This window comes from Protopterus annectens, chromosome 8.part0, assembly GCF_019279795.1.
Source record: "Protopterus annectens isolate FY-2018-M chromosome 8.part0, PAN1.0, whole genome shotgun sequence".
Classification (NCBI taxonomy): domain Eukaryota; kingdom Metazoa; phylum Chordata; order Ceratodontiformes; family Protopteridae; genus Protopterus; species Protopterus annectens.
Window position 1 is genome coordinate 49,741,580 of NC_056741.1, and position 23,430 is coordinate 49,765,009.

At 43.6% G+C, this 23,430-nt stretch overlaps 1 protein-coding gene across 3 annotated transcripts in view; it reads right to left on the reverse strand.

The window, feature by feature from the left end:
* ATN1 (atrophin 1) overlaps nt 1–23,430 on the reverse strand; it is a 1,096,428-nt gene that overhangs the window by 235,896 nt on the left and 837,102 nt on the right. For all 3 annotated transcript variants that reach the window (XM_044079598.1, XM_044079600.1, XM_044079599.1), the window contains one exon: nt 298–1,012. In XM_044079598.1, coding sequence (XP_043935533.1) covers nt 298–1,012 — 715 coding nt within the window. The remainder of the gene's footprint in view (nt 1–297; nt 1,013–23,430) is intronic.

The window sequence follows — 23,430 nt, forward strand, 5'->3', positions numbered from 1 at the left end:
ACCCCTGACGTCACGGAAGAAGAGACCGCAACTGATGCAGGACCCAAGACTTTGATAATCAGCCAACTAAAGGGCTAACTGCAAGCAGGGAACCCAAATGTAATGACTGCAACAGTGAAACAAAGTATATCTGCTTTTTGCTCTGACTGGTTAGATTTTTCTGTTGAGGCTTTACAAGTTATTACTAATTCTGAAGGCTGATCAACAAGGTGATCGCTCCTTTTTATATGTGGAAATATGTTTTAAATTAAGCTCCTTTGACTTGTACAGTTCTTTTCCCAGTGAACTTGGACTTACCTGCATGAATTGCATCCTGCTGGTGTAGATGGAGGTGAGAATGAATGTGAGAGTGCTGGTGGTGGTGTGGAGTCACATTCAGCATCTGAAGTCGTGCCAGTGGGTCATTTCCTAAAGCTGCCAATCTCTCTGCATGCTGCCTCTCTGCTGCAAGCCTGTCACTGTAGGACATATCCGGGCGAAGAACTGGTCCAGCGGCCAATGCAAGCCTCTCTCTTTCCAAAGGTGCTAGTCCTGGATGAAAGGCAGGGAAAGGATGAAGACCAGGGGCAGCCTGAAGAGCAAGCGTTCCATGACGGCCAAATGGATCAATGGCGTTTGCCACTGGGTGCAGTCCATCCAGCTCATTTGGCTTCACCTCAAAGCCTGGTTTCAGTCGTTCACGAAACTCCCTCTCCCTCAGCTCCCGCTCACGAGCCTCTCGCTCTCTTAGTTCACGCTCCCTAGCTGATGGGTCACTGCTGTAGATTGCTGGAACATTGTAAGCGAGTAGTGGATCTGCTGCACCCAGAGGTACATAGAATGGGTGGTTACGGTTGGTAGGCGACATGACATGGGGGCGGGCATATTCACTCAGTGTGCGTAATGCAGGTGTATCTGGGCCAAGGTAAGGAGGCACAGTTGCCACAGTGCTGCCTTGTGGCTCAAAAGTTGGACGATGAGAAACTGCAGTTATTGAAGGGTTCGAAACAGGTCGCACATCCTGAGATATTTTCTAAAACACAAAAAAGCATCAAAGAAGCACATTAATAATAAATGTACTAAAATGATAAAGGAAAACAGATTTTGACCAGCAGTAACATCTCACAACATTGAAAATCAGCAGGAGCATTCAAGGAGGATTAAAATAATTTACTTTTAGAAACATAATTCCTGAAACATACCAGAATACAAAGCTCCCCCCTAAGCAAACTGTTTACAGGAAACACTAGATTAAGGAAGGTGAATGTGCAGAATTAAATTACAATCACTTACCATAAAAAGCAGGCTGCCAAGAAAGAGTCCTGCAAAAATGAGCAATGAAAGAACCTGGGTCCCAGGAATTCACCCATTACTAAAAAAAAAGTTATGTGCTTACCATAACCCCAAATCCTTTCATTCTAGCTCATCCAATATGACAGAGACCTCAGGTCGCTTGGCATATTTGACAAAGCAAAAAGTACAGTTGTGTACATTTACCATAAATGTAGATGTTCGAGTGTATTCACTGTTGCAGTCATCACATTTGGGTTATCCCTGCCAGGGTAGCCCTCAGCCGGCCGAAATACTAGAGGCTTAGTATTTCTGTGTCGGCTGCTGTCGCTTCAGAACGGATATCAGGTCGCCAGTAGTATAAAGTAAGGCAGCAGACGCCATTACATCAGTTCTTCTTGCCCTGTCAGGAGCCCCCAAGTGGGAGCCAGGTTATGGTGGAAGAACCCCACCAGCATAAAGTAAAGAGCAAAATGTTCCTTGTAACGAGAGAGAGAGAAAAAGAGGGGGATGGAGGGAGGAAAACCAGGACTGCAAAAGTGAATACACTCGAACATCTACATTTATGGTAAGTGTACACAACTGTACTATGTTCTTCGTGTTTCACTGTTGCAGTCATTACATTTGGGTTGATTCCCAAAGCTAAGAAAAAGAGTGAAGGCAGTCAAGAAGACTAGAGCTTGCTAGGATGTCCTGCAAGACTGCAGTGGCAATGCCTGCCCTGGATTTGGAGAAGATAGGCAGGTGGTAATGCTTGGTGAAAGTGTGAACAGATGTCCAGGTGGCAGCCTCCAGGATGTCCCTGGTGGGGACTCCTCTGAGGAAAGCTGCAGAGGTGGAGGCTGCTCTGGTGGAGTGAGTTCTGACCAGCTTTGGGGGGGGGGGGGGTCCAAGTGTTGCTTATAAGAGAAATGGATGCAGTGTGCTATCCATTTGAAAATTGTTTGGAGATGGCTTTGCCCTCTGCCCCTGCAGCAAAGCTAACCAGTAAATGATCAGACTTTCTGAATGATTTAGTCCTGTCTAGACAGAATCTGAACTCTCTGTGCACATCCTTTCCCCCTCGTTTTGTGAGTTAGGGAAAAAGGTGGGAAAATGAATGGATTGGTTGAGAGCCACACTGGATACCACTTTGGGCATGAAGGATGGGTTAGTCCTGAGGGAAATTCTGTCAGCATGGAAGATGATGAAGGGCTCCACAGCTATGAGTGCTTGTAGCTCAGAGACTCTTCTGGTTGAAGTTATAACCAGAAGAAAATCCGTCTTCCAGGAGAGAAATTTTAACTCTGCTGAAGATGCTGGTTCAAATGGGGGCAGGGTGAGCTTTTCCAACACAATGTTAAGGTTCCAAGCTGGGGTAGGTGCTCTTCTGGGTGGCTTCAAGTTGCTAGCCCCTCTTAGGAACCGTTTGATCAGGGGGTGTGAGAAGAGGGGCTGCTCAGTGTGGAAATGAGAGAGAGGCATGAATTTTAACAGAGGAAAAAGAGAGACCACTGTGTAGCAGGTCAGCTAGGTAATCCAGGATGAGAAGTATAGAGGGCTGTGCCATATCGGCTCCCTTAGCCTGAATCCAGGTGCAGAACCTTTTCCATTTGTCAGCATAACACTTTCTAGTGCTAGGGTGTCTGGCCTCGCTTATAATAACTAGAACCTCTTTACTGAGGTTGGCAGATTGATCGGTGGTTAGGGAATAAGCCAAGCTGCCAAATTGAGGGTCTCCATTTGGGAATGCATGAATTCTCCTTCCCTCTGGGTCAGGAGGGTTGGGGTTTGAGTGAGATTCCATGGTGGCAGTGGGGACAAGCTGAGCAGCAGTGGGTACCACTGCTGGCGAGGCCAGTCTGGAGCAATAAGAACTGTCCTTGGTTTTTCCTCCCTTATTTTGAGCAGTACCCTGGTGATGAGAGGTAGTGGAGGAAATGTATAGACCGATAGACTGACCCAGGGGAAGGATAGGGCATCCACTTTTCAAGCAATGTAGTGATGCTCCCTGGTGCAGAACCTGCTGAGCTGATGGCTGGTGTGGCAGGCAAAGAGGTCGACCTTCGGGATGCCCCATTTCTGAGTTATTAGGGTGAAGGCTCTTTTGTCTAGCTGCCACTCGTGTGGGTCCATAGATTTCTGCTCAAGTGGTCTGCCAGAGAGTTTAGAGGACCTGGGAGGAATTGTGCTAACAGGAGGAGTTGCATGGCAGAGGCTGTGTGCCAAAGGGTCATGGCCAGCCTGCCTAGAGGGTAGAAGTGAGTCCATCCCTGCTTGTTGACATAGCACATCACAGTAGTGTTGGTCTGTTTTGATCAGGAGAGCCCCTGGGGAGAGAAGGAGCCTGAAGGCCGTCAATGCGTGTTGGACAGCTAACATCTCATTTTGGTTGATGTGCACAAGTATCTGATGTGGGCTCCATTGGCTCTGTATGCACCTGCTGCCCAGGTGTGCACCCCAGGCATAGTCTGATGTGTCTGTGGTGCACATGTGGGCTCCATTGGCTCTGTATGCACCTGCTGTCCAGGTGTGCACCCCAGGCATAGTCTGATGAGTCTGTGGTGAGGGTCTGGGAGGCAGGGGTGGTGAGAAAGGTAGTCCCTTGTTGTGGGAGCATGCTGCTTCCTACCAAAGAAAATCTTTCCTTAGACAAGGTATCACTGGTATAAGAGTTTCTAGGTCTTGACAGTGTTGACACCAAAGGCTTTTTAGGTACCACTGAAGTTTCCTCATATGCAGTCTGGCATATGGAATGAGTAGAATACAAGATACCATGAACCCCAGAGCTTGCAGGATTTTCCTTGCAGATAACTGGGGTCTGGCGGCTAGTTGAAAGAAGTAGGTTGTCAGGTAAGTTTGCTTTTCTGGAGTAAGGAATGCCATCTGGGATGTTGTGTCCAGGCTTGCTCCCAGGAATATAATCCTTTGGGTGGGTACTAGTTTGGATTTCTTTTCATTGATAGTGTACCCTAGGGAGATCAGAAGGGACTTTACAAAGGCCAGGTGCTTGAGCAATACCTGGCCTTTGTAAAGGCCAGGTGCTTGAGCAGCTTTTCCTGTCTGCCTGAATTAGGCATTCGTCTAAGTACGGGTAAATCTGAATATTCCTTTGTCTGCAAAAGGCAATGGTAGGAGCCAGACATTTTGTGAAAACTCTGGGAGCAGTAGATAAGCCAAAGGGAAGTGCAGAGAACTGAAAGTGCAGAGATCCTGCCCTGAAACAGACATTTCCTGCAAGATTCCCTGATAGGAATGTGGAGGTAGGCCTCTTTTAGGTCTAAGGTGGCTAGCCAAGCATCCTTGGAGAGCATCGGTAGCAGCTGCTGGAGGGTGAGCATTTTGAATTTTGGTATCGCCAGAAAGGTGTTCAGAATGGATAGATTGAGGATGGGGTGCCAGGTGCCCTTTTTCTGGGTATCAGAAAAAGTCTGGAGTAGAAACCTTGGCCTGTTGTGCAGGAACGTGCTCTACTGCTCTCATAGAGAGCAGGGAAAAGACTTGCTGTTTTGCCTCTGCCCACTGGTTTGGAGGTAGATCTGGGAACCGTTTTGAAAAGAGTGTGGAAAGAAAATTTGTATCCCTTATACTATGTTGAGGACTCAGCAGTCGTTGGCAATGGTGGCCCAAGTGCTTGCGTGAAAGGAGAGTTTTCCTCCTAGGGGTAAGTGCAGGTGGGCAGAGGGAGGGGGTGAGGGAGGAGAGACATTGTGAGTTCTTACCATGAGGGGGTGGCTTAGAACTTCCTGGTTTTGAAGTGGAGGAACTCCACTGCTTTGATCTCTGCATTCCCTGTGGCTGCTTGTCTGGGAGGGTCTGCTTCCCCAGGGTCTGGGCTGACCTGACCTGGTGGGAGCAGAAAAGGACCAGTGCTTGGAGGGGCAAAGCCTGGGTGGCTGGACCTGTAGGAAATCCTTAACTGTCTGCATAGATTTAGCTTTTTCCTTCCACCTTTTTTAAGACCTCCTCTGCCTTAGTGCCAAATAAGTTGTCTTTGTGCAAGGGTGCATCTAATAATTTAGATTTAACATGGTCTGGCAAGGGTTGTTCCTTAATCCATGCATGCTTTCCAAGGAGAGAACCGGTGACTGTTGCCCTGCAAGAAGCTTCTAGAAAGTACAACTGTGTACCTACCATAAATGTAGATGTTCGAGTGTATTCACTGTTGCAGTCATTACAATTGGGTTATCCTGCTGACAGGTTACCCGCAGTCACAGCCTGGATTCCAAAGTCTAGGTCTGGCGTCGGTTGCTGTCGCCTCTTCCCTGACGTCAGTGCGGCAGAGGTATAAAAGATGCAGCAGATGCCATTTTCTTCAGTTTTTCTTGCCCCACATGTCAGGTGCCCCCAAAGGGTAGGCTAACAATATGTCTATAAAGCATGCATATGGCAAGTAACAAGTTTCCTTCATCTACAAGCAAATACACCACATAGGTTGTATAAAATAGAGAAGTACAGGTAAGGTCCAGCAAAGATAAGGGGGATGGTGGGTGGGTAACCTGGACTGCAACAGTGAATACACTCTAACATCTACATTTATGGTAGGTACACAACTGTACTATGCTCATCATGTTTCACTGTTGCAGTCATTACAATTGGGTTGAATCTCAAAGCTAAGGTTGGGAGGCTGGAACTAAATAGAATTAGGAGCGGCTATGAGGCCCTGCAGGACTGCAGTGGCAAAGCCTGCCCTGGATTTAGAGTATAGTGGTAAGTGGTACTGCTTTGTAAAAGTGTGCACTGAGCTCCAGGTTGCAGCCTCTAAAATGTCTTTGGTTGGAACTCCCCTGAGGAAGGCTGCTGAAGTGGCTGCTGCTCTGGTTGAATGTGGCCTAATGCCCTTAGGCACTGACTTGCCATGTTGAGAATGGCATAAACGAATGCAGTGATCTATCCACTTTGAAATAGTCTGCTTTGAGATAGCCTTTCCTTGTGATCCTGCAGCATATGCTACCAGTAATTGCTCAGTCTTTCTGAACGCTTTGGTTCTGTCCAAGTAGAAGCGCAGTTGTCTGTGTATGTCCAAAGAATGCAGAAGTTTTTCACCCTTATTTTGTGGGTTTGGATAAAAGGTAGGCAAATGAATAGTTTAGATGAGGGCCACACTGGACACTACACCTTAGGCATAAATGTGGGGTTTGTCCTTAGAAACCCTGTCTGGATGGAAAATGATAAAAGGTTCCACAGCCATGAGTGCCTGCAGCTCTGAGACTCGTCTTGCAGAGGTTATTGCTAGGAGCAGAGCTGTTTTCCATGATAAAAATTTTATATCGGCTGAAGCGGCTGGTTCAAAAGGAGGCAGAGTGAGTTTTTCCAAGACATAATTGAGGTCCCAAGCAGGTATTGGTGATCTCCTTGGAGGCCGTAAGTTTTTGGCTCCTCTGAGGTACTGCCTTAATAAAGGATGAGAAAAAATAGGGGGCTCTGTATTGTAATGAACTGAAATGGCAGAGGCATGAATCTTAATTGATGAAAAGGATAGTCTTTTGTCCAGCATCTCAGTTAAGTATTGCAAAATCTGAGGGATATTTGGAACAATCATGTCAATTCCATTTTTCTGCATAAGATTTTCTGGTACTGGGCCTCCTGGCCTCTAAGATAACATCCATCACCGCTCTAGAGAGAGCGGTGTTTTGAAAAACTGCATTATCCGCCATGCTGCCAGATTTAGGGTCCTGAGTTGGCTGTGCAGGATCTGATTGTTTTGTTGGGTCAGTAAGTGAGGAATCTGAGGTAATGTCCATGCTGGGCATTGAGTCAAGTTCCTTAGGATTGGGTACCAGTGCTGGCGGGGCCAGTCTGGGGCAATCAGTATAATTTTTGGCTTCTCTTGTCTGACCTTTAGGAGTACCTTGGGGAGGAGAGGCAGTGAGGGAAAGGCATATACTGCTAAGTTTTTCCAGCTGAAAGATAGAGCATCCACTTTCCATGCTTGCTTGTGATAAGTCCTTGTGCAGAATCTCTGTAGTTGGCAGTTGTGAGGGGAGGCAAATAGATCTATGTCTGGGCATCCCCAATTCCTTATCATGTTGAAGACTTGTGGATCCAATTTCCACTCATGGGGATCCATGAGGTTTCTGCTTAGTTCGTCTGCCAGAGTATTCATCTTTCCTGGCAGGAATTGTGCTTGCAGATGTACTTGGTAAGTCAATGCTGTGTCCCACAAAGTCATGGCTAGTCTGCAAAGGGGGTAGGAATGTGTGCCTCCCTGCTTGTTTATGTACCACGGGTCTGTAGTTGCCTCCCTGCTTGTTTATGTACCACAGGACTGTAGTATTGTCCGTCTTTATCAGTAGTTGTCCTGGATGAAGTAGGTCCTTGAAGGCTGTCAGGGCATTTTGAACAGCTAGCATCTCTTTCTGATTGATATGCAGATGCTTTTGAATTGCAGACCACAAGCCCTGAATACATCTTCCTGCCATGTGGGCCCCCCCAGGCATAATCCGATGCGTCTGTTGTCAATGTCTGCCTGGCTGGGGGTATGGTGAATGGCTGCCCCTTTTTGTGGTGACAGGCCTTTGCCCACCATCAAAACTCCTGCTGCAGGCAGGGAATGAGTGTAATTATTGTTTCCAGGCTGTGGCAATGTTGAGTCCAAACACTTTTTAGATACCATTGTAGTTTCCTCATATGCAGTCTTGCATATGGAATTAGCAGAATGCAGGATGTCATGAAGCCCAAAGCCTGCAGAAATTTTCTTGCAGTTAACTGGGTGTTTGTTGCCAACTTTTTGAAATAAGTAGTCAGTTGCCTTTGTTTGTCTGCCGTGAGATAAGCCATCTGGGCAGTTGTATTTAAGCTTGCACCCAGGAATATTATCTCTTGAGAGAGTATAAGTTTTGATTTCTTTTCGTTTACTGTGTACCCTAGCCATGTTAATCTTTTTACAAATGCCAGATGCTGTAGTAATATGTCCTTGTTCTCTGCTTGAATAAGGCAGTCGTCCAAGTAAGGATATATTTGTATTCCTCTTTGTCTGCACAATGCAATTACTGGTGCCAGACATTTTGTGAAGACCTTGGGCGCAGTAGATAAGCCAAAGGGCAGTGCAGAGAATTGGTAGTGCATTGAGCCAGCTATGAATCTGAGGTATCTTCTGCATGACTGTCTGACTGGGACATGCAGGTATGCCTCTTTTAGGTACAAGCCAAGCCTTCTTGCCCAGCATGGGCAGAACCTGCTGCAGAGTCAACATTTTGAATTTTGGAATATCCAGGTATGTGTTTAGAACTGATAGGTCCAGTATTGGCCTCCAGGCTTTGTCCTTTCTGGGCACCAAGAAAAGTCTTGAATAAAATCCTTGTCCCTGCTCTTGCTGTGGTACTTGCTGAATGGCCCTCATGTCCATGAGGGATGAAACTTGTTTTTGTGCCTCTGCCCATTGATTTTTTTGGCAGATCTGGCATACCGTTTTCCCTTTGCAGGGTGAGAAAGTGGAACCTGTAACCTTGTGACACTATGTTCAAGACCCATTTGTCCTGGGTGATTAGGTGCCAGTTTTGAGAAAAAAGTACTAGTTTTCCCCCTAAAGGAGCTGCCAGACGATAAGGCCTTGGCACTGGCAGGGGGAAGTCATTGCGACTGCTTCCTGTATGGCTGTGATCTATCTTCTCCGCTTTTGGAGGTAGAAGCATCCCATTGTTTAGACCTGTATGAGCCTTGGGGCTGGGATCTGCCTCTAGGGCGTCTGTATGTGGCTCTTTGTGGCCTGTCTGATACTGGAAAGGACCAATTCTTTGTAGGCCAGTGTCTGCTAAATCTTGGAGGCTGTACATGTAAGAAATCCTTGACCATCTGCATAGATTTAGCTTTGTCCTCCATTTTCTTTAACACTTCTTCTGCTTTAACACCAAACAAAGTATCATGCTGTAATGGAGCATCTAATCATTTTGCTTTAACATGATGAGGCAGATTCTGTTCCTTTAACCAAGCATGCCTCCTAATGACAGAACCCGTAACAGCGGCTCTGCAGGAGGCCTCCAAAGAATCAAAGCCGCACTGTAAAGTATGCTTTCCAACTTGTTCAGCTGCATGCAATAAATCCTGCATTTCTTTATTTTCTGCACATTCAGAATTTGTCAACATTTTCTGTTTAAGCACTGACATAATGTAGTGCTGATATTTAAGCATATGAAACTGACAACAATTTAAAGCCCTTATAGCCAGGGTAGCAGAAGTGTAAATCTTTATTCCCCATCTATCCACTGCCCTGGAATCTGTCAGAGGGGGTATGGTTTTTCACAGTGGAAGCCTTGTCCCCCTTAGGACCCTGAGAGATAGTTTCTGGGTCAGCAGCAGGGTTTTTAAAAATAAATTTGTGGGAATCTGGAACCCTGTAGTATCTGTCTGGCTTAACAGGGGCTGGAGGTAAGGAGTCAGGAGTCAGACTGGACTCTGAAAATATGTCATCTACAATGTCTAGCACAGGTGGAATAGCCAGGGGCCTGTGCTGAGGCAGTAAAAAAGTCTCTCAGCCTTTTCTTAGATTCTGAATAATCCTGGCTTTCCCCGTGGAAATGCTCCCTCACGGCATGCAGTGTTTCCCCAAAAGAATAATCCTCAGGAGGAGAAGCTGAGGGGATAGATTCTTCAGCATCAGAATCCTCATAAGGAGGAAGAGTGTATTCCTGATCAGAAGAGGAATCAGAAGAAATGGAAACCTGATCTGAAGATTCATATTCTACCTCTTGCCTAGGCCTCTTGTCAGGAGAGGGATGAGAACCCCTGATCAAAGTAATCAGGTCTTCGGCCATTTTGAGCAGCTGTTTTTTAGGCGTGGAGGCCTGTCCATGGGCTGTTGTACTTGTTTCTTTGTCTTTAAAGCTGCTTTAGTCTTTGAAGCTGAAGTACTTTTAACATATAATTGTTTAGGCCTGAGAATGCCCTCAGAAGCCGGTGCCTGCTCAGCGGCTCCAGACCCATCTGAGGGAAAGGTTTCTGAAGGTCCAATACCTTGAGTCTCTGTAGGCCTGGCTGACTCCACGTGGGAGTGTGTATCGGCCTGTGGCTCTAAAGTAGCAGTCGTCAGGGGCTGCGAAAACGCCTCACTGAGAACCGGCGACTGGCCTAGAAGAAGCCTCATCGGTTTTGGACCTCGGATGCCTGTCCTCCTCTTTTTCCTTACGTTTTTTGTAAACTCCGGTAGTCGGCTGTTCCGACGGCATTATATAATTAAATCTTCTGCCAAAGTAATGAAATTCAAAATCGTACCGACGCTTAATAGTGCGTTGGTTAAATCTAGCACAAAACCGACAACTAGCAACGTCGTGGTCAGGGCCTAGGCAAGGAATGCAGTAAGAATGAAAATCCTTATGAGGTATTTGCTTCCCACAAGAAATACAATTAACTTTTTCTGACATCGGTCTGGAGCAAGAAAAAAAGTTTCTCCAACAGGGTACTTAGCTTTAAATGAAGACTTTGGATCTGAAATTTGAACCTGAAAATCTCAGGAGTCTCCCAACCGGCACTTGTGAACTGCTTTTGCTTCGGGCACCGTGTGGCAAGAAAGACTGAAGAAAATGGCGCCAGCTGCATCTTTTATACCCCTGCCGTACTGACGTCAGGGAAGAGGCAACAGCAACCGACGCCGGACCTAGACTTTGGAATTCAGGCCGACTGCGGGTAGCCTGCCAGCAGGATAACCCAATTGTAATGACTGCAACAGTGAAACACTATGAACATCGTCAAAACCACAGTGCAAGGTGTGCTTAGTCACTTGACTTGCAGAATGCATTAACTTTTCAACTCTCTAAATTCTGCACAAGCAGGAAAGGAAGACACTTTTTGTTTGAGGAGTTCCATGGTACGTTGCTGAAATTTTAGCATATGGAACTGGCAATTTAGTGCTCTGACAGCGTATACATTTTTAACCCATCTGTCTAGTGCTCGGGAATCCCTATCTGAGGGGGTGGGATTCTTAGCAGAGGTTGCTTTAATTCCTTTAGGCTTGCCCGGCAAACGGGTCCACACTGGATGAGTATCGGGTCCGTGGTGTGAACGGCACCGACGATTCCAATTTTGCAACAGGTAACGGTATGGTTGGAGACGTGAATGGGCTAAGAGCCGAAGTCCCTATAGGGGTGGATGACAGGAACGGTTCCGAGGTAGTTGTCAGAACAGATACTGGAGCCAAAATGGGTGATGGTGCCGAGAGAGAAACCGATATGCTGGTCGGTACAGAGGCCACAGACGGTGCAGTAATTGTCAATGTTGGGGTAGGCGCCGACGAGGCGACCTCTGTAAACTTCGTTGGAGCCGAGCTCGGAACCAATGTAGTAGCTGGCACTGAGAAGGCAGAACAGTGATCGGATGAGAACTTATGGGCCTTGTGCTCGTGACTTTTACCTCTGTCACCGGCCGGTGAATAGGGGTCCAATCGAGGACGTTTCTTGTCAGAAGGAGGGGTGAGACCTCAGTCGCAGAAACAGCGTCCGAAAAAGGTGAAGCAAGCAGTCCCTTTAAAATAAGTTTGTTACGACATTCATTCAGCGTCCGCTGACTGAAACTAGCACAAATATCACACGGGGGTTTCGCCGACAAATGCCGGACCCCCAAACAGTACACACATTCTTCATGGAGGTCACTATTCGGTAGTTTACCACTGCAAGAAGTGCAGTGTTTAAACCCCGTAGTTCCCTTCTTTTCAGACATCCCAACACACGCACTCGCACAAAAGGGAAAGAGTAAGGAAAGAGGAAATGAATGAGAGAGAAAGGAAATACCAACAATGGTAACAAGATACCGCAAAGGTAGAAAGTTAGGAATACCAAGAAATTACTAACAACGGGAAGAGAGAAATACCTGTGGGTAGAGCTGAAGCAATATAGAAAACAAGAACAGATTATAAAAGGAGACAAACTTTTTCAAAACTAGTAAATCTATCTGAAAAAAAAAAACACTTAGCTGGAGAGCTCGGTCAAATGCTGCTATATGGCTGCGCGGCAAACGAGATATGAGGTAACTGAGCAAAGGGCATCGTGGGCAGCAGCTTAACTCGAGAGTTTTTGGTGCAAGCAAGCTTGGGATAAGGCCGACTCTGTTCCGAGGGCTCGGAACCGAACCCATCAGTGATGAATAGGAAGAAGATTAACAACTTCAGATGACTACCTGAGATTAAATTTGCCAGTTACCGGCAGAAATAACAGAGAATGGAAATAACACTCAGGTCTTACAAGGTGACAGTTTGGAAGGGGGACAGGGGAAGGCTGTGGTACCAGACAAGAATGAGAGGACCCAGCAATTTGTTAACTACAAATCTACTGTATTATATTAATTCCGTCTGTCCAGTCTGACAATTTGGTCAGAATAACAAGCTACTGCTAGTGGCATCATAAACATGAGGTCTGATAAGAGGAAGCCAGATCTGCCTGATCAAAAGGGTGCAATGAGGATTAAGGATGCTTTGTACCCACATTTGCTTTCTGTTAAGTACCTGAGAATAAGAGGTAGGAGGGGAAAGCTTACATCTGACTGGGAAGAGCACAGCACTTCTCGAGGACTGTCCCAAGATCTTTTGAGCTACTGCTGGCCTGAGGGACCACTCATGAGGCATTAATAAGTGACCTGCTTAGCCTGTCTGCAAGGTAAAGGATGACAGAGGTATGTTCTTTGCAACTAGAATGAGATGCAAATCTATTACCCACTGTCACATCCTCATTGCTTCCCAGCATATGGGAAAATGACATGGTTTCCCCTTACTTATTGATATGCCAAGCTACTGTCATAATATCTGACTGAATATAAATCACTTCCAAAGGAAGCCAAGTCCTGCAGTTCCTGCAAACCAAGGAGGAATGATGGCATTCTCTAGGACACTGATGTGAAACGTGGCCTCCACTTGACTCCATAATCCCTGGACCAGCCTCCCTTTGTAATACCTCTCAGCTCAAGGAAGTCTCACCCATAGTGATCACTGCTGTTGGCCATTATGAAACAAACCTGGACTGTACGCAGATGGAATCAGCCAACATGGTAACTGCTGCTTGCAAAGACTAGCTATGAAGATCAGTAAGAACTCGGAATGGTACAGCTGGGACCACATAAGCTTTGAGTCACTATACAATTCTCAGATGTAACACAGCACACTGTACACATAAGAGAGGAGGCAATTAATCCCAAAACCTTGAGGTCCAGAGTGGCTGTGGGAGAGGTGGAAAGAAGAGGGGTTTGGACAGCTTTTGTCAAAACTTGTCTTCTAACCAAAGGCAGAGACACTATTAAAGTAGTGGTGCCTAGAAGACATCGGATAAACATAATTATATGAGTGGGTTGAAGAACAGATTTCTGGTGGTTTAAGCAAAAACCGAAAGACAGAGCTGAAGCAATTAGTCCCTGGATTTGACTACAGTACCCATCTTTGAAGCCGCAAGGAGCCAGCCATCTACACAGGGAATCACACTGACTCTCAAAAGCCAAAGAAGAGCCACTACGATAGTCATGCACTTGGTAAACACCAGGTGGGCTGTGGACAGATCAAAGGGCAAAGCTTGGAACTGAAAGTGACTGCCTCCTAACTGGAAGTGCAGAAATCTCAGAGATGCTTTAGCTATACTGATGTGAATGTAGGCATCTTAGAGACACAGTACATCCAGTCATATGCTTGAGGGTAAGGTAGAAGCCATAATTACAACAAAGAACAAGTCCACCAAAACATAAAACAGGGACCAGCACTTGACTCCGTGGAACACAACCAGCCACAAACGAATTTACCTAGGTTTCGTCTTTAATCAGACTTCTTCAGAATACAAATGACTAAAAAACCAAGTACAACCTTACACACTTAAATAGAAACAGGACATAACATCATTAATTGATTGATAAATTGATAAACATCTCATTAACTTAAAGTGAACTAAACACACTAATACAATAAAAAAGTACTGTATAGTGAATCATGTGCAGTACAAAATTTAAAATCAAAAACATATAACATACATTTAATAAATGCATCAGTTAAAAAGCCTTTTATCCAAGAATGTGCTTTAGTTTTAAAATAGGGGCAATGGTGATGTAATCATTAATGCCAGGAAATACCATGGCATTCAGTTTCAATTGCCGCCTCATTTCACTGATGTCAAGGTGAAGATCAAGGCCCTTCCCCTGTACATCCATAACCACCTGTTGAATGACACAACATTTAACTGTATGCCCACTGTTTGATTCAATATGCCTATACAATGCATTAGTTTTTTTCTTTAATCTTATATCTGACTGATGCTCCATTATACGATCTCTAAGGGCTCTACTAGTTTTACCAATATAGTATGCTGGACATTGTCCACATAGTGCTACATACACCACATTCTTGGTGTAACAGTCGAAATGTCCACTGAGCCTAATGGAAACACCAGCTACACTAAACTTAGAATCTGTAGGACATATCAAGGAACACACACTACATCTACCACATTTAAAATTACCTATGTTCTTCGCAGTGGATGTACTAGCGTTCGCTCCCTTCTCTAACAATTGCTTGAATGATTGTGCCTTTCTAAATACACATTTAGGGGGACCACCTAACTTTTCACATACTAACCTGTCAAGTCCAAGTAATTTCCAATTAGTAAGCACTATGTCCCTAATATAAGGTGCATCAAATGAATAAGTGGTAATGAAGTAAATACCACATTCCTGCCTCACCCTATCCATACTGTCCACAGCTGCTTCACATTCCTGCCTCACCCTATCCATACTGTCCACAGCTGCTTCACTAATTGCAAGTTCGTTGATGTCCATAAGGACGGTGTCATCCGTACCTATTGTTGGGGTCTCATTGTTGAATCTCCCCTTTAATAAAGCCCAGTACATACCATTTGCTCTCTTTCGCTTAACTTCATCAGCTATAACCTTACACATCATCTCAGGGTATCCTCTCCTTATAAACATGCCCATAATGAATTCAACCTCCCTCAAAAAATCCAACTCGCCACTAGTCATTCTGGCAGCCCTGACAATCTGACCTTTCACAATAGCTTTTTTCTGATGGTCAGGGTGCCAACTAGAATAACTAAGATACGAGTTTGAAAAGGTAGCTTTTCTATGAATAGCAGAGATAAAGGTATGCTCAATAGGATCAATTTTTAAATTGACATCTAGGTATATAATTTCCTCTTTACTAAAGGCATGGGTGAACTTTAAAAAATATACTGTATTGTTGATGTACTCCATAAAGCAATTAACTTCTTCAACATTACCATCCCACACTATAAACAAATCATCCAAAAAACGAGTATGCCGGATTTTAGACTTAAACCTGCTTGCAAAAACATATTCCTGGTCCCAAAATGACATGATGCAGTTGGAATAAATGGGGGCACAAGCCGCCCCCATAGCCACACCTGTGACTTGCTTGAAATATAAACCTTCAAAGAAAATGAAGTTATTATTTAATACTGTCTCCATTAATGTTATGAGTAAATTAATACGATCCTGATCATATAAGCCAGTTTTGAAAAGCTGCCGCTCCAACCATTCTAAACCAATGCCATTGGGTATAACAGAAAAAAAGATTAACATCGATAGTAACCAAAATCGTATTATCACCAACTTCTACAGTCCTTAGCTTTTCCAAAAACTGCCAAGAATCCTTGGTGATGTAATCAAATAACTTAATCCCTTTTTGTAGCTGATAATCCAGAAATATACTTATGAAACAGGTCTTACTGCGTTTCCCATCAACTATGGGTCTACACTTAAGGTTATCCAACCCTTTATGTATCTTAGGGATTCCAAAGATGCTACTCACCACAGGATATTCATTGTTGATATAAGAATACTCCAACTCATCAATTTGCCCTTGCATTAGCAAGTCTTCCACTAGCAAATTCACTTTAGCATAAGCAATATTAACTTGATTTACACTACTTTCCTCATACGTGTCACTATTTAACATAATCAACATGTGATTGATGTAATCATTCCTATCCATAATCACTAAACCACTACCCTTGTCTGGCTTCATGAACCTAATAGGCTGATCTTTAACCAGTTCATTTAATAGCACATGTTCTTCCCTAGTTAAATTATTTGCCTTACTAAATGCCTCTAATCCACTTCCTGACTTCCTCCTATTAATGTATTCTCTTATATCAAGTTCACAAACTTTTTCAAACAAGTCCACAGTATTGTTAGAAGGAGGCATGAATTTACTAGGCTTTCTTAAAACAGCCGTTTGCCCGCCAGGAGTGTCATGAAACATCAATTTCAAATAAATTTTTCTTGTTAACTTCAAATCAATCAAAATATCACTTAAGTTACCTCTCACTAGTGGAACAAAGGTAGATCCCTTTGAAAGTAAGGTAGAAGCGACTGCAATGTGACCATCCTGACTGGAATCAATTAGTGGACTCCTGGCCCAATGCTGTCTGTTCTTAGGGAGCCTGATAATTCTGAATGGCTTCCAATGGGCCAATTCACAAGTGCTGAGCTCCTGCCATGATCTAACTGCTACATACATTCGCTTGTCTGCCAAAGGGATCATCCAAGAATTATAAGGCAAACCACAGGCCTCAAACAATGTTTTCATCCTGAGAAGGGGAGACCACTGACCAGGACCCCCCTCTGTCAAATAAGTAAGAATTCTGCCAAAAGTGGCACCTTCTGGAGGAGACTGGGGATTGTTTGATCCTCAGTGTAGGTATCAGAAGCGACATACTCTAACAGGGAGTTGATGTACTTCCTTTTACATGTCCTCTTTCTTGGAACATTGGGGGGGGGGTGACCAAACCTCTCAAAGGACTCATCCTGCAGTGAAGCAGTAGCTTCGAGGCCTGACTGTCCACTCTAACCAATGGGATATGTGCTGGGTCCGAAACGCAAAGAAGTAGAAGTCACAGGACAGAAATTACACCAAAGAATCCTGTGTCAACTCTCGGGGGAAGTAAAAAAAAATCCTCCCCATAACCTGAAATGCCATTCCACCCGTTGCCAGATCAGAATACATGGACTCCATAACTGGGCAAGTCCCTCCCATAGAAAAAACAGGAGGTGACAGACAAGAGCCCCAAAATGAGGAGGGTGGATGGTTTCAAGGATCAGTGCCAAACACTAAGGCCGAAGTCTCTGACACAATGTGTCATGTCAGACAACTCAAGTGAAGGTGCCGAAGATACACTGTTGAACTGTCAGTTCAGAAACAGTCCTGGCTCTGAAGCCATTAGGGTTGAATGTGCTGGATTGGAACCCTTGAATGCCAAACCTAGTACCATGGCTGGCACCAAAGGAGTAGGCCTCAGGTCCAGAATGGGCTATCAAACCACCAGCACTGGGACAAGAGTTAGTAAGGGGGATAGCAGGCCAGCCCTACCTACCTTTGGAACTAAAGGAGATGGGAGGGCTCCCATGTCAATCTAAGTCTTCAGAAAGGACCTCATCAAGCAATCCATACCTGCTTTGGACATGCTTTTGTAAGAGCTGAAAGACTTAAGAAACAGAGGAGGGGACAAGATGGAATCCTGGACAACTCATTTTCTGAGGAGGTTCTGCTTAATAGCCTTTTAGGTGATTTATTCACTTTAAGTATCAGCTCTGAGAGCTGAGGTGCCGATGGAAGAGAATGTGCTGGTGAATGCCAAAGCCAATTTTACTCTGGAGATCTTCGGAGCTGAAGATGGCTCCAACTCTTCAGGTCATCTTTTCCTTAACCCAGAGTACTTGGACAACGCAAATGTTTGTTGGAGGGGATTTAAGACCTCCCTGTCTGAAGCAGTAAACCCTTTATCAGCTTATCTTTACAGTTTGCGAGGGGCTCTGGGCTCAAGACCCTGTACATATGTGCAGTCCTCAGTGAAATACTCTACTCCCCAAGTGCAATAAACACCTAATGTGATCGCCTTTGGGAAGGATTTTGTGACCACATTTCTAACATTTTTTAAACAATGTTTTTTTCCCTTATCTAAGACTGAAGGTAGAACAATACTGCAATAACAGAGCAACAACACTACCAGAGCTAGACAAAAGTCAGCACCAATTAGTCTAGGAAGAAGAAAAAAAATCTAGAGCAATAAGAGTTTGTTAATACAAACTTTAAGTAACAGTGATGGAGGCAGGCATTAAGGAGGGAAGAGTAAATGGGGAATTGAGGATTTTATAAGAAATAATTAAAAGCAATATAAGGAATTAGATTACAAGAAAAATTAGCAATATCAAATAGAATTTTTTTAATCTACTGGAATTTTTGAGGAGAAGCACTTGGCTGTAGTCTAGGCAAAATCCATGTTCGTTTGCAATGGTGGCAAATAAGATCGAAGGTAACCTAGCACACTGGAGAATGGTGGGAAAACAATTCTTAAAGGGTCTTGAAGTGGGAACTCTAGCTTTGTTGGATTGGATCTGACAAGAGGCTTGAGAACCCAAACATTGTATCGGACAGAGAGAATGAAAAGGATACATGTACTTGTATTACCCTCTGTCTGCCAGCCAATCCCAGAGTCACACGCTTAAAAGTTACAAAAAAGGGCGGGACTCCACCAAATCTCTTTTACTGAAAAACTACAGAAGGCAAACAAAGTCCACAAAGATCTGACGAAGAAAAAAAAAGATGACAAAAGCATGTCAGTTGCAATAACTAATTTTCTAAAATATATTTTACTACTGCAGTTCACTGATCAAATTCCAAGATGGGGAGATGCTTTTAGTAAATGAAACCTGCATGTGCCAGTGCTGATTTTTGACCAGCACTGCTGAAACTATGCCCTACGATTACAGGACAGAGACATCAGACAATGTGGAGATGCAGCACTGCACAACACCTCAGACATTGTAGCAACAGGACCAGCACTGCTGAAACAGTGCCCTACAATGACAGGACAGAGACAACAGAAGTCTGAGGCATCAGACAATGTGGAGATGCAGCACTGCACAATACCTCCGACATTGTAGCAACAGCTCTGAAGCACCACAGACTTCTGCTGTGTGAAAAAGCATACATTTACACAAATCTTAAATAAACTGTAGTACTGTATGCAGTACTTATGTTTGTGAAGACGTCTCATGCATCAATTTTACAAATATGGAATGTTTTCATGTATATACTCTGTACTGCTGCTAGAATATCTTTGATTTGAAAATGATTACACATGTATTGTTTTTTCCACCAATTGTATAAGCTACCAATAATATGTACTAAAATATCTTTACTAATGTAAATTCTGTATGGTATGTGAAATGTCTTATATGTGGAGTTTTTCTCCCAGGGACTCCACTGAAAATGGGCACTTCTGGCCTAGCTGGACCATCCCAGTAAACAAATGCAAATAAATAAATAAATATATCACAAACACAGCAATTTGATATATCTACCATATCATTAACTGTAATCCCATCCCGATAAACAAATGCAAATAAATAAATAAATTTATTACCAACATAATTTGATATATCTACCATATCATTACTGTAATCCCATCCCTGTAAACAAATGCACATAAATAAATATATTTATCACCAACACAACAATCTGATATATCTACCATAGCATTACTATAATCCCATCCTGGTAAACAAATGCAAATAAATAAATAAATTGATCACAAACACAGCAATTTGATATATCTACCATATCATTACTGTAATCTCATCCCAGTAAACAAATGCAAATAAATAAATTGATCACAAACAACAATTTGATATATCTACCATATCAATACTGTAATCCCATGCTCATTAACAAATGCAAATAAATAAATACATTTATCACCAACACAACAATTTGATATATCTACCATATCATTACTGTAATCCCATCCCGGTAAACAAATGCAAATAAATAAATTTATTACCAGCATAATATTTGATATATCTACCATATCATTACTGTAATCCTATCCAGGTAAACAAATGCAAATAAATAAATTTAATCGCAAACACAACGATTTGATACATCTACCATATCATTACTGTAATCACATCATTTTCTTCCACCAAACCAAGCATTTTACTTCCAAGCATCTAAACATGCTCTCCGACAGACACGCTCCACCGTAAACTCTCAATCTACAATGTGTACATTAGGGATCACATGTACAAATGCTGAGCTACACCAAAAGTTTCAAAGAGATGCAGGAGAGGGTCTACATGAAAGGCTTAAAGTACATAGCGTCTTAAATTTAGAAAATTCAAACAGCATCACCATCAATCAATTCAATCCCCTTCTTCACATTTTCTATATGGGGTTTGGGTGTCGCATGTCAATTGCCTCCATCTCTCTCTATTTAATGCCACTCCCCTGTTTTCTTCGTCACTCATGTCTGTTACAGGTCTCCTCCTGCCACACACCACCCCGACACTCTACTGTTACACCCTGACCCCTGCACTCCTTGTATGTGGCATTCTTCTGTCACACACTAATCCTGACACTCCTTGTATGTGACATTCTTCTGTCACACACTAACCCTGACACCCTTTGTATGTGGTCGCATACGAACCCTGACACCCTTTGTATGTGGCATTCTTCTGTCGCACACTAACCCTGACACCCTTTGTATGTGGCATTCTTCTGTCGCATACGAACCCTGACACTCCTTGTATGTGACATTCTGTCACACACTAACCCTGACACACTGTGCCAGCTGGCTTGCAGCCCTCTGATTCTAGCTTTGACCTCCTCATTCAGACTTCCCTTCTCCTCAACCACGCCTCCCTGACATTTCTAGCTGTTAACCTGTTTCAGTATTTTCCCTTCTCATTTCATACTTTCTTCTGATTTTCCCCATTTGCTGCCATTACTTATCTGTATTACTTTTCATCCCATGTGCCTTCAACTTTTGCATTCCATTCCCCTATCCTTTGTTGAAGTTCTTGCATGACAAATAAAAACAGGGATGTAACTCATCAACAAGTACATATGAATTTTTTTTATCATAAATTGAATTATATATAGATATATATATATATACACACACACACACATTATATATATATATACTTTTTTTTGAAAAATCACTGTACACACATCTTTAACCGGCTTGCTGTCTACACCAAGTAACCTTAAACATTTGGTAACTAGGTAAGTGGACTGATCCTGTAAATTATACTATCATGACCAAAGCAACATGAGCAAGAGCAAATGCTATAATATATACAGACATCCAAGACCAGTTAATCTAATTTTCAGTCTTCTGGGATGGGGAAGGAAGTCACAGCATTCACAACAAACCCACAAAGATACAAAGATGACATAATCAGACAGATTAATTGTGTGAAGGGCAGGACAAACCCTGCTGTATGACAACACATAAGTGACATGCAATGAACATGGATAAGGCAGATGGGGTGATGTTCCTTAAATAAGCAAGGTAGATTAATTCTAAAAGTAGGGAAAGGGTGACAACACAAGGCACTGACCATGAATTCAGGAGGCGAGGGGAAGTGGCTGTGGGCAACAAGCACTGAACATGAATTTATGTGGTGGGGATGCCCTTGGCAAAAAGTAATGAATATGACACAGTGACTGTTGTCAAACAGTAAACACAAACTTGGGAGTTGAGAGAGAAAGGGAAACCTCTTGCTACAATCACTGACAATAAATTTAAGATACTGAGGGGTGGAGTAATGAACATGAATTTATGAGGTGGGGGGCAGTGGCTGTAGACAAGAACTGAGCATGAAGTGAGGTGGGATGGGGAGGGCTGAGCCTGGACAAGTACTAAACATCAATTCAAGAGTGTTAAGAGGTCCGCATAGTAAACAATCAGTGAACAGGATAGGGGTGAACTGCTGTGGATGAAGGATTTTTTTCTTCTTTTTTTACATTTGATAAATAACTGCAGTTTGGATGACTTATGTACTACAGGACATTTTAAGTATGTGGTATGGGTACGCCTTGTGTACTACAGGACATTTTGAGTATGTGGTATGGGTATGCCTTGTGTACTACAGGACATTTAGAGTATGTGCTATGGGTATGCACTGTGTACTACATTTTGAGGATGTGGTATGGGTACTCCTGTACTACAGGACATGTGGTACGGGAACACCTTGTGCACTACAATCTGTGTATGTGGTATGGGTACACCTTGTGTACTACATTTTGAGTATGTGGTATGGGTATGCGTTGTGTACTACAGGACACTCAGTATGTGGTATGGGTATGCGTTGTGTACTACAGGACATTCTCAGTACGTGGTATGGGTATGCGTTGTGTACTACAGGACACTCAGTATGTGGTATGGGTATGCGTTGTGTACTACAGGACATTCTCAGTACGTGGTATGGGTATGCGTTGTGTACTACAGGACATTCTCAGTACGTGGTATGGGTACGGCATTGTGTACTACATTTTGAATATGTGGTATGGGTATGCCTTGTGTACTACAGGATATTTTGAGTATGTGGTACAGGTACTCGTGTACTACAGGACATTCTGAGCATGTGGCATGAGTACACCTCGTGTACTACCGGACATTTCGAGTATGTGGTATGGGTACGCATTGTGTACTACATTCTGAGTATGTGGTATAGGTACGCCTTGTATACTACAGGACAATCTGAGTATGTCATATGGGTATGCCTTGTGTACTACTGGAGACTGATTATGTGGTATGGGTACGCCTTGTGTACTACAGGAGATTCCGAGTATGTGTTATGGATACACCTTGTGTACTACAGGACATTCCGAGTATGTGGTATGGGTATGCCTTGTGTACTACAGGACATTCTGAGTATGCGATATGGGCACTCATTGTGTACTATAGGACATTTTGAGTATGTGGTATGGGTATGCCTAGTGTGCTACAGGACATTCTGAGTATGTGGTATGGGTACGCTTTGTGTACTACAGGAGATTCGGAGATTGTGGAATGGGTACACGTGTACTACAAGACATTCTGAGTATATGGTATGGGTACGTGCTGTGTACTACAGGATATTCTGAGTATGTGGTATGGGTACGCATTGTCTACTACATTTCGAGGATGTGGTATGGGCATGCCTTGTGTACTACAGAACATTCTGAGTATGTGGTATGGGTACGCTTTGTGTACTACAGGACATTCTAGTATGTGGTATGGGTACGCCTTGTGTACTACACAACATTCTGAGAAAGTGGTATGGGTACACCTTGTGTACTACAGAACATTCTGAGAATGTGGTATGGGTATGCCTTGTGTACTACATTACTAAATTCTGAGTATGTGGTATGGGTATGCCTTGTGTACTACAGGACATTGAGTATGTGATATGGGTACG